The 11,963-nt window shown below is 48.6% G+C and overlaps 1 protein-coding gene across 2 annotated transcripts in view; it reads left to right on the top strand.

The window, feature by feature from the left end:
- MTF1 (metal regulatory transcription factor 1) overlaps positions 1-8,243 on the top strand; it is a 37,246-nt gene extending 29,003 nt beyond the window's left edge. Inside the window, exons 8-11 of one of the 2 annotated variants that reach the window (XM_035019040.1) lie at positions 1,658-1,754; positions 2,480-3,063; positions 6,262-6,325; positions 7,602-8,243. In XM_035019040.1, the coding sequence (XP_034874931.1) occupies positions 1,658-1,754; positions 2,480-3,063; positions 6,262-6,325; positions 7,602-8,029 (1,173 nt within the window). In that variant the 3' untranslated portion in view covers positions 8,030-8,243. The remainder of the gene's footprint in view (positions 1-1,657; positions 1,755-2,479; positions 3,064-6,261; positions 6,326-7,601) is intronic. The other variant, XM_035019041.1, reaches the window with a different exon arrangement.
- Positions 8,244-11,963: the final 3,720 nt, after the last annotated feature.

An 11,963-nucleotide genomic window follows, 5' to 3' on the forward strand; every position in this document is an offset into this window, starting at 1 on the left:
CCACTGCTTTTCAAACTGAGCTGTGCCTCTTTATTGGGTTATAAAGTAGGGGATTATGGTCAGCATTTTTAGGGTATCAGCACAACAGAGAGTATCAGAAGGCATTGCGTGTAGTAAGGATAACTCTCGTTTCGTAGACTTTTGTTACAGTTATGCATATGGATAGTTACATAATGTGAGGCATGTATGTGTGTATATATAAAATGCATTTCTTACTTTGCATCATGATAAGACTTTGAAGGCCACTGTCTTGGCCTGTGATCCTTAACTCCCTCTGCACTGGGAGCAGAAGGCCTCATGTTGATTTGTGCCTTCAGTGTGTGTCATGCTGGAAATCAGATTCATCTTCCAGTCGATGGAATCATGCTAGAATAATGGCCCCCTTGGCTCAAATGGGCAGTTTCATCTTGAGGACCTCTAGGCTGCTGGACAGTTCCACTCACCACACTTGCCCAGGCCCAGAGTGATCCTTCCCCCTCCCAGAAGCAGAGTTGTTGCAAAATGACCTTTAAACACAAGTTGGCACTGACACAAAATATGGCCAGGAGATGGGTTTTGTTTGGTCTATACAGTGCTTTGTTTTCAGTTACTTGCTTTTAATTACAAGTCAGTAGAGTTCACGTAAAAAATCCAAATCTCAGACCATTCTTGAGCGCTGGAAATCCCCAGTCTGCACATCACAGGGCAGCGTTCCTCTGAAGCCCTTTAGGTGCCAGGGGCGCATGCTCTCCGGTTTGTCCCAGCCTCCCGTCCCCACCACCCTGGCTTCATTACTTGTGTTACCTGCCTGCTCTCCTGGAGGCATTTGCCTCTGTCACTCCTGCCCTACCAAATGTGGGTTGGGGCTGGACTAGAGGTAAAGATTTGCTGTCCCCTCCCCTTCACCAAAGAGAAGCCTGGAGGTGGCCATTTTATTTGGTGCCTATCAGGAGTCAGACGGTCAGGGCATTATGTTCCCCCCCCACACACACATTTTATCTTTTTAAAAATGCCTCTGACGTTTTCTTAATTCTTAATTACAAAGAAACTTGCAGTGACAAACAATAGTGAGTATAAGGCGATAACTACTGCCTCTCGTGAAAAGTTTTGTATTGTTTGATTCATTACCATGCATACATGTTAGACTATCATAGAAGTTATGTAATGACCTTGAAGGATACTCACAGTATATTATTACATGAGAAGAGCAGGTTGCAGGTAATAGATATTATACAATCCCATTTTTAGGAAGGATTTGGTCTTCTTTTAGGGCAGGGGTCAGGAAGCTGTTTTTTTGGAAAGGGCCGGATAGTAAAATATTTTTGGCTCTGCGGACCGCAGAGTCTCTGACAAAACTCAGCTCTGCCATCAGAGCATGAAAACAGCGTGGACAATAAATGAACGAGCATGCATCTGTTCTAGTAAAACTTTATTTCCCAAAACAGGCATGCAGTCTACAGGTCATAGTTTATGGGCTCTTGTTTTAGAGTATCTGAGGACCCAAATCTCCAGTGTCTGAGGTTGAGGGAAATAAATGTCACCTTGGAAAGGAAGAAGTTAGAAACAAGAAGCGTATCAAAAAAGATCATTCTAGTTCTGCTGCTGTGTGTTCTCTCCCGGTGAAGAATTGCCTCAGGATGACAAGTTTCACATCTTTGTCTCTGTCCATCAATCACAGGGCCAGGACCTCAGCACAATTTCACCAGCAATCATCTTCGAATCCATGTTCCAGAATTCCGATGATACAGCAATTCAGGAAGATCCTCAACAGACAGGTTTGTGCCACAGACTCTCTTCCTACTCACGTCTCGGCACCGGGCAAAGGAGTGAATCTCCCTCGGTGACACACCGATGCGGGCGCCATGAAGTAGATTTCAGTTCCCTTGAACAATGCGTGCGTTTGGTGAGGGCTCCGGGAAGTATGAGCCTTTTGTTTGATTCCATCTTTTCCTCTCCTTCCCTCAGCAAGAGTCTACTTGAGGGCCTGCTTTTCCTAGCCCTTCAAAAGAAGAGGGTCTCTTTCTCCAAAAGCTTTTGTTGGCTCTCAAAAATAAGAGGAGCTGTGAGCTCTTTCTTCTTCTGATGCGATACTGTGCTCATGAGTGGGCAGGATCCACGACCGGCATCAGATGCATAGATCCTTCTGTGTTTGAATGAAAATCTGTCCCTGAAGCTTCACAGCAGTCAGAAAGCGTGTTCGCTGCTTATGCCAAAAAAGGATGTTTAGTCTCTTTTCCAGAAAAGCCTTAGAATACATTTTTTTTTGTTACGGTGAAGCCTAGACTAGCTCCTCACATTTAGAGAGAGAGGTCGGTCGTGAAGCCTGGCGCTTCGACCAGAGGGGTGATGAAATGGAAAGTGGGAAGCCAGCCTTCTAGGAATGAAGCTCTTGGCCCTAACGGACTTCAGCTGTCTTTGGTATCGCCATGATGACTGTGTTTTTGTGGCTCCTGTAAGGCTTGGGATATGTATATATATTTCTATTTTTTTTTCTTGCCAGCTGCCTTGATTGAAAGTTTTAATGGTGATGCAGAGTCAGTCAGTGATGTTCCGCCACCCACAGGAAATTCAGCATCTTTATCTCTTCCACTTGTACTGCAGCCTGGCATGTCCGAGCCACCGCAGCCTCTACTACCAGCCTCAGCACCGTCTGCTCCTCCGCCTGCTCCTTCCCTAGGAACTGGTGCCCAGCAAGCTGCATTTGGCAACCCCTCTGCTCTCTTACAACCTCCAGAAGTGCCTGTTTCCCACAGCACACAGTTTGCTGCTAATCATCAAGAGTTTCTTCCGCACCCCCAGGCCCCACAGCCCGTCGTACCGGGACTCTCTGTCGTTGCCGGGGCTTCGGCGGCCGTACCAGGCGTGGCGGCACCGCCCCGATCACAAAGTACTACTGAGCCCCTGCCGGCCGTGGTCCAGACTCTGCCCCTGGGCGCCAACTCTGTCCTGACTAATAATCCCACTATCACCATCACCCCGACGCCCAACACGGCCATCCTGCAGTCCAGCCTGGTCATGGGAGAACAGAACTTGCAATGGATCTTAAATGGTGCCACCAGTTCACCGCAAAACCAAGAACAAATTGTAAGTACTCTGTCTAAACGGATCCAGTGGGGTGGAGTGTATTTACATAGGTGACATGTTCCCAGGTTTTGCTTCAGAAAGGAAAATGGTTATCATATCTGCCCCGAAACCTGTGATTCGGCCTCTTTGTCATTTTCCCCATGACCGAGTGGTAGAAATCCAGGGAATGCCATGATGCACACCTGCAACAGGAAAGCAGAGAAAGAGCCCTCCCGTTCTGCCAGGTAGCAGGAGGCACGTGAACGAATATTCCATCTGCAGTGTCACGCCACCATCCAGGACAGCAGAGCAGTCAACAGACTGCAGAGGCCCAAGAACAATTTAGGAAAGCGGGTTCTTCTCCAAGGCAGAGTCAGACTGATGTGAGGGGATGGTGGGACCCCATCAGGCAGAAAACACAGCAGTGGCCAAGTCAGAGAGATAATCTGTGCTCCCAGGGCCTCCTCGAGAGCCAGTTTCTACAGAAGTGTTTGGTCTCGATGATGAAGGAAATGACTTGGTCATTCAGTCAAATATATTTTGAGGGCCTGGTATTTTTTCTTTTTTTTTTAAGATTTTATTTATTTATTTGAGAGCCAGAGTAAGCAAAAGAGAGAGCACACAAGCATGGGCAGAGGCAGAGGGAGAGGGAGAAGCAGGCTCCCTTGCTGAGCGGGGGCTCGATCCCAGGACTCTGGGATCATGACTGGAGCCCAAGGCAGACGCTTAACCAGCTGAGCCACCCAGGTGCCCTGAAGGCCTGGTGTTTACCAGATACCATGCATGATACTCTTGGGGTTACAGAAAAGTGAAAACCATGATCTCTTTTTCATAAAAACTTACATTCTAGTTAAAGAGGCTAAAATGCCTCAAAGAAAGTTAACATTACCAGTAGGAAAAGTGCCAAATAATAATAAAAATGGTAATAAAAAAAATAACTGCAGTGATTTATTGAACCCTTACTATGTGTAAGGGCTCACTGTGCTGATTAAGCACTTTTTGAAATTGAGGGTCTAACGTGCCAGTCATTACCTTACGTATATTATTCTTAGATTACCTTTTTTTTTTTTTTAAATTTTATTCTACAGGTGGTACAGAGAATTTCCATACACTCCCTGGCCACCCCCACCCCCACCCCCGCCCACCCACCCAGTTTGCCCTGTTAGTAATGTCTTGCATTAGTCTGGCACATTTGTTACAGCTGATGAATCAGTATCGATATATTATTACTAACTAAAGTCTATAGTTTACATTAAGGCTTACTGTTTGTGTGCACCATTCTGTGGGTTTTGACAGATGCATGATGTCATGTGTCTCCCATTACTGTATTCAGAGTAGATTCACCACCCTAAAAATCCCTATTCAATTGTTCATCCCCTCCCTTAGCAACCACTGATATTTTTACAGTCTCTAAATGTCTGTATGTCTAAATGTGACCCACTGTGCTAACTAAGCACTTTTCAATGCTTTGCTCATTTAATCACAACAAGCCTAGGAGGTAGGTATGATTTTACCCCAGTGGAGAGCTGAGGCCCAGGGAAGTTAAGTGACTAGCTCAAGGTCACACAGCTCGTAAGTGGCAAAGCTGGGATTTGAGCATAGACAGATTGGTCCCAGAGCCTGTGCTCCTGACTACTACATCGTGCTGCCAGATGAGGGGTGCAGAGAGTCGGGGCTTGTTGGGTAGCCTTCCAGGGCAGGTGAGCCTTGAGGTATGAGGGGGAAATAGATGGAGAAAAGGATGTACCAAGTAGGAGAATGTCTGGGTAGATGTATGACGCTATCAAACTGAAAAGGTAGTCTAGGGCTGAACAGTGAGGCCAGGGCATTCAGATTCCATAGGTCAGGTGCCAGCCACCTCTGGAGGCCACCTGATTCCATGTTCAGATAGCCAGAGTCACTGGAAAGGACTTTTTGGTGTCGTAATCCAATCTGCTCCATGTCATTTTTATCATTTTTTTTTTCTGGATCTGCCCTGGAGAGCTGCATGGGGCAGGTGTCATTCCTTTTCCATACAATTTATCTTTGTGTATGTAAATATGGGTCTCGTTTCTCCATCATTATTTTATAGTGTCAGCTAAGTCTGCAACTTAGCCAGAAGCTTTCACATTCCTCCTAGACTCAGCCAGGAGGGACCCTTTTCCCTCCTTAAAGGGATAAAAGACAAAGCCTTTTTATTTTTTTTATTTATTTATTTTTTTTTTAAGATTTTAATTTATTTGACAGAGAGAGAGACACAGCGAGAGAGGGAACACAAACAGGGGGAGTGGGAGAGGGAGAAGCAGGCTTCCCGCTAAGCAGGGAGCCCGACGCGGGGCTCGATCCCAGGACCCTGGTATCATGACCTGAGCCGAAGGCAGACGCTTAACGCCTGAGCCACCCAGGCGCCCCGACAAAGCCTTTTTAAGATAACACTTGCAGAAAGCAGAAATCCTGTAGCCAGTGTAACAGGATGTGTTACCACAGTGAAAGGGGTGATCTCTGGGCCTGACTCTATGGTCCGCCTCATAGTAACATAAATAGCGCACATTTGCTGTGAGCTCACCATGCGCCGCAGGCTCCACACGCCTCCTCTCATTTCACCCTCACGGGGGCCCTCGGAGAGGTCCTTTGGTTATCATCCCCATTTTACAGATGAGGAAACTGAGAGTCTAAGATGTTAAATCACTTGCCTGGCCTCAAGAACTAAGAGGTGGTGGGGCTTGGACTTGAGGCCTGGGCCCACCCTGGAGCTGCTCCCCGTGCGGCTTACAGCACACTTCCCGGGGCTCTTCTGCCCATAAGAGGGTCTTAGCCGGTCCTTAGTGTGCAGCTTGATCCTTGAGGAGGCAAAAGAACCTTCCAGCCTCACAGAAGTGTCGGGGTGTGGCGGCAGTGGAGGGCTTGTAGGGAAGCTAGCCCTGGGGAGCCCTGTGAGAAGACCCAGCTTAAGCAAAGCAGCCTCGGCGGAGCCTTTGGGCAGACAGAACCTACTAGATTGGGCAGCTGGGAGACAGCCAAGTGGTAGGGGACAAAGCTGGCTGCATCGTCAGCACTGAATGTCAAACAGTGCAGTGACCTCATGTCAGAGCACAAACAAAACATCACTCAGTGCAAAAATCCTTGAACACGGAGGGTTTTCTGTCCTCTTGGATGACCAGTACAGTTGGGCAGGCTTCAGGTCCTTGGAGATGTGCCATACTCGAGTGGCTGTAAATGTGATTTTTTTTTTCCCCCCAGCAGCAAGCGTCTAAAGTTGAGAAGGTGTTTTTTACCACTGCAGTGCCAGTAGCCAGTAGCACAGGTATGTAATTGTGTGGGAGCTTTAACAGCAGGTCCGCTTTCTGGGCCCCTTGAGGCACAGTTCTTTGTTGCTTTGCCCCAGTTTTTAAAACCTCAAATTTGTCAGATTGTATTGTTTATTTATTAGAGTATTTCACATTCTCACAGCTATTGCAAGTGAGCACACCTACGGCATAAATACCACATTTAACATTCCTTAAGGAGTAATGGTTCTTTCCCTCTCAGATACAGCTTTTAAATGTAACCAGAAGAAAGTCTGACTCACAGTTAATGCCAAAGAGGGCAGCTGTTAATTCACTGGACTCTTTTCTAATTACAGTAATGAAGAAATAGCATCTGGGTCAGAGACTCCTATAGAGCAGAAAGTTCCTTTTTTTTTTTTTTTTCCAAACTATTTTATAGATTAAGAAACGGGGCCCTGAAAGATGAAGTGACTCCTCCGGAATCCTAAGTGAGTTTGTGAGAGCCAGAGCCCTAGTTCTCAGGCTCCTGACTCCCACTCTGTTCTCCTTCCCCTGGTCTCTAGCTTTTTTGAGACACACACAGCCTGTCTGATTTCAGAGTGTGCGTGTGCAGAGCACACAGACACGCACAAAAGAGCGGGAGGATGCGTGAGCACAAGGCTGGCAGTTTTAAGGGGGATCCCCCCAACCGACTGTGTGTCTGAGACTGGGGATGCAAGTGTGAGCAAGAGGCTCTGCAGGAGCTTGATCTTGGGCAGGGGGCAACTCAAGCCCCACGTCCCACACAGTGTGGAGAGAGGTGCGCCCCGTGCACACAGACAGGAGGCTCGTGGGCCGGATGCCCGAGAGCCAGCCCTAGGTGGGAGCCTGCTGGAGTCATGGCCTGGCAGCCTTGGGAGAGGAGGGGATGAGCTGTGTCTTCAGAGGGAAGAAGAGTAAGTTCTCCGGAAAAGCAGCCCTGTGTGGGGAGTTTAGGCAGGAGGAAGAGTCCAGAGGCCCAGAGGTATGAAGAACATGTCAGGAAAAGGGAGGCATCTGCTGTGGCTGGCATGGAGGGTCCAGGGGAGAATGGTTGGAAACAAAGCTGGAGATACAGGGTCCTCTAGACGGTGTGTGTGGCTTTCTGAGGAAAAGGGACTTTGCCTTGGAGGGGACGGGGAGTGTCAGGCAGAGCGAAGCCTGCAGTGTGGCATCCTCCCTCCCCACTGTTCTGCCGCCATGGCATTCGGCACCCACCTAGTCTGTACCCCCCCCCGGCCCTCACGGCCCTGCCCGCGGCTGCTTGAGGAGCAGTGTCTCTTGCCTCTCTCGCAGGGAGCTCTGTACAGCAGATTGGCCTCAGTGTTCCTGTGATCATCATCAAACAAGAGGAGGCGTGTCAGTGTCAGTGCGCGTGCCGGGACTCTGCCAAGGAGCGGGCGGCGGGCAGGAGGAAGGGCTGTTCTTCCCCACCCCCTGCAGAGCCGAGCCCCCAGCCTCCTGACGGGCCCAGCCTGAAGCTACCACCACAGACTTTTTCCTCGCCCCCGGGCCCCCTGTCGTCCTCCTCCGCTGTCCCCTCTTCCTGTGAGCAAAGCAGACAAACAGAGACTCCTTCAGACCCTCAGACAGAAACGTTAAGTGCCATGGATGTGTCAGAGTTTTTGTCCCTCCAGAGCCTGGACACGCCGTCCAATCTGATTCCCATTGAAGCACTACTGCAGGGGGAGGAGGAGATGGGCCTGACCAGCTTCTCCAAGTGAAAGGGCCGCACGCGCTCACCTCCAGGAAAGGAGGGCGAGCGGGAAGCAGAAGGTGCGGTGCCCGCCGTCACGGGGGTGGGGTTGGGGGGGTCAGCAGTTCGAAGGATGAAGAAATCTACTGTTTGAAATCCTCACCTTTCAGACGTATTTTCTTTAGTCATATCCCAGGAGTATCCATTTTAAGGAACTGATCTTTGGAGAAAAAAAAAAAAAACAAACAAAAAAAAAACAAAACAAAAAAAGCTAAGTTATAAATGAACTGTTTGGCTGCACTGTATGTCACTTTTGCTTATTGTCATGTGAACTTGGAAATTAAGGTTACTCGTTTGCATAAACATTCGAAATGAAAGGGTGTGGCTTCCATCAGTCTGATGCTGCCCATCACTTGCACTGGGATCTCTGTGGTTTGGGCAGCAGAGTTCAGTGTGTCGGGTGTTGCTCCTCCCTGTGCGTCTTCTGAGTCTGAGTCTGAGGCCGCAGCTGGCCCAGACCCTGGCTCCGACAGAGGGGGCGTGGCCAAGGCAGGTCAGACAGCTGTGAGCCTGACAGGGACTGCGTGAGGTGGTTTTGTTGTTTGCTCTTGGTGTTGGTGGAGCTCAGGGTGGCTGTGGCAGGTGTCATCCAGCAGCTGGCTGTGGCCCAGTGGGTAGCGACAAGCCTGGCCTGAGGCTGTGTGGGTGATCGGGTTCTACGGGGGCCCTGGGCGAGCTGTTGACCACTGTCTGTCCGTGCGTGTGCAGAGCAAGCTCTAACCATGTTATCCCAGTCTTTGCTTTCCTGGTTCTTTCCCTCTCGGTTGGCAGCCAGGGCTTGCAGATCGCAGTGAATTTTTCTTGGGGAATGTCCCTGTTTTGTCCTAGAGTGGACATGTGGCTTATGGCCAGTGGTTGGGTGGTGGTCTGCCTGCCTTTAATGGTATTTTCTTCCTCCGAGCAGAAGAGCTGCATTTTGCTTATTGGGAGAAGGTGCAGCTTTAAGGGAGTTTTTTTGTTTTTTTTTTTTTTGTTACCTTTTTAAGGCGGCATGTAATTGGCAGGCCAGGTGCCCTGGTTCCAGGTTCTAGCCAGGCTTTTGGTGGCCCCGCCCATCTCCGCCTCTCACCCCTCTGGATTTTGCATATAGTCCTAGTACAGTGCAAAGAAGGATGTGACTTGCTCAGCTTAGTCATGTGATTTCTAAACAAACAAAAACAAAAAAACAAAAACCACAAAACGATGATCTTCTACTCAGGGTAAAACAAAACAAAACAAAACAAAAATCCCCCTTCCACCAAAAAGCCTGAAATGTTGCAATAAGTTATCTCATTTGGAATGTTTCATTAAGTTGTGTTATAGGAAAAAAAATTTTTTTTGATTTGTGTATAGAATTATATCCATCTGTCTGCCTTTGGCTCCAAGTCATTGCCTCTTTAAAATAAAACCTAAAATACAATTCACACTAAAATGGAAAGTTTCTCTCAACTGGCTATATTAACGTAGTCATGAGTGCTCACCAAGCTCACTGAGCTCAGAAATGAGGCCTGGCCCAGGGTCTAGACTAGGCCTCTGCCTCCAAGAGCCCCTTCCCTGCCTTGAGCGAGGAACAGGGGTCCACAAACAAGGCTGCTCTCCTGAGTCAGGAGACAGCAGCCATAATTTTGCCTTCTTTTTCCATTCCCTAACATAAAGAGATCTGCATGTGTCACTCTTCTGTTCTCTGAGCTATTACTCAGGGCCAGCCAAGACAGTATCCAGAGCTGATCATTTATCTGGGGGCCCAGAGGCCCTGCCTTTGACAGAATTGCAGGGACAGAGTTGGACAAGAGAGCAGAAGTAGTAAATGTTGTTACTGCCATGAAGAGAAAAGGACCTTCCCCCCAGGCAGCTGGTGGTTTCTCATTCCAGGAGTCTAGTCTGGAGAATCCATTTCTTTTTGACCTTCTGCACTCCCCTCCCCCAAAGGCTGGAGGGTTCTGGTGACCACTGACCTCAGCAGAAGTTGATAAGGGGGGAGGAATCTTCTATTACCACAGTGGCTTAGTCTTCCTGGAAAACCAGTTGCTGAGTGTGGGTTGTCCTTGGCTGTCTCTGGGTCTTGAACCCATAGGAAGCTTTGAGGCAGGAACCTTGCTGTTTTCGCTACAACTTCTGACAGAGCAACGTGATGGGGTCCCAAAGGTAGCTCATATCAGAGGACATGAATGACCTCCCCACATAGCCAGCCTCGGGGCACCAGGGATTCAGTTCCTGGGAGCTGAGGTGGGAAACAGGAGCCCAGGGAAGGCCATTGGAAGTGTCCGTGGTTTCATGATCTCTTTCTAGTTAGCCAGGGCTGTGCTCCTCTTGGGCCTAGGTAGGTCAGTGGCTTTTCTGCTCTCCAAAGATTGGGGGAGATGAAGAAGCATCTTAAAACAGTATTTAGAATGACAGATTTTTCTAGTGGAAGTATCTGCCTTTTGAGGGTGACTCAAAATTATAAGGGGGACTATCAGAGCCAATTAGCTTTAGAAAAATTGGTAGAAAAAAGAGCAGGTTTTTTTCTACAGGGCAGGCAGTCTTTCCTTCCTCTTCCAGAGCTCTTTCCCTTCCATCACCTCCTGCAAAGCCTGGCCACTGGTGCCAGGGACCTTGGGGAAGAGCAGGCCACTGGCTAAAGTGGAGCTAGAAAGAGCCTTCATGGAGGGTGTGCTTCCCCAAACCCAGGAATGAACCTGTGGTGAGGTTAGGGAAGGACTGCAAACTTCGGGCAGGTGAAGCCAAGCCTTTTTTCTTCCCATGGTAACCTTAATCATTTCTACCTGGTAGATGTATGCTTCCAGCTCCCACTAGCATCTCCAGCTCCACTGCCCCTTTACAGGGTGTCGTCAGCACCAGGGACTGGAGTTCATGGACTTAGGAAGGGGTAGGAAACCGGCTGGCACCCCCAAACTGCCTTAGCGAAGTGGGCCCTTCCCAGCATGTGGGTGGGACATCGAGGGAGAATGGCCCTGCCTCTCCTGGGCGGGGGGCGGGGTCTGGCCAGCCTCATGGGGGCATCACTAGTTTGGTGACAGGAGTTGGTGTCATTTATTAAATTCCATCCCTTTCCCCTTAGAAGGAGATCATGGTACAAAGCCCAGGAGGGGCCTTAAGGTGTGAAGACCTCTCTGGGTAGAAGCCAGGGACTTCTCTCCACCAGCTCTGGGAAAGTCAGTAGATTGGAGTTTTACCTTCAGGGTCAAGGCAGTGGACTGATGGGAATCATGGAGGGTGGGTGGGTTTTCCTGAGAGACTTTGTATAATGCTGAATGTGTCCAGAGGGATGAGTTTGCAGAACCTCATATTGGTATATTAAAGAAATAATAAAATAAAAAAGCACTTTAGGTTATTTTATCTTTAACCCAATTGCTGCAATTTCTTTTGTGTATATATATATACATATATATACTTTCCACAAAGTTTTATTTTTTGCTCAGAATAAAAAGTTAAATTGAGGTGTGAAAAGAAAAGCACTTACCTTGGTGCAATATGTGTAGCTTGATGGTCGTTGTCCCATGTGGCCCTGGCCTGGCCTCGTTTTTCCGCTGGATCAGCCCTGTGCTCTAAGGCTGTCTATAGGGAAACACTATTATGCATTCTCAGCAACTGCTCAATCTATGCAAGCCTTCCCTGTGTGCCCGAGGGCGCCCCCTCAGGCTCTCTGAAGAACTGCTGCGGGTCCTGTTTTCTTCTGCTGACTGTTGAGGCCCTTTCTCATCACTTCTTGGTCCCTTGCCATCTTGCCCCGCCTTCACCATTACAAAGTGATGCCTGAAAGGAAGGAACAGGTTGTTCCTAGGTAGAAACCTGGCACCTTCTAGACTTTTCTATTTGTAATCATGTTCATTGTCCTTAAAGACTTCTCCAGAGTCACTGAAACCATTGCTTTGTGGAACTGCAACAGTATTGCTAGAGTTTACATTTTCCTCCACCACCAA

The sequence above is a fragment of the Mirounga leonina genome, unplaced genomic scaffold (genome assembly GCF_011800145.1).
Source record: "Mirounga leonina isolate KUSES-001 unplaced genomic scaffold, KU_Mleo_1.0 Mir_173, whole genome shotgun sequence".
Classification (NCBI taxonomy): domain Eukaryota; kingdom Metazoa; phylum Chordata; class Mammalia; order Carnivora; family Phocidae; genus Mirounga; species Mirounga leonina.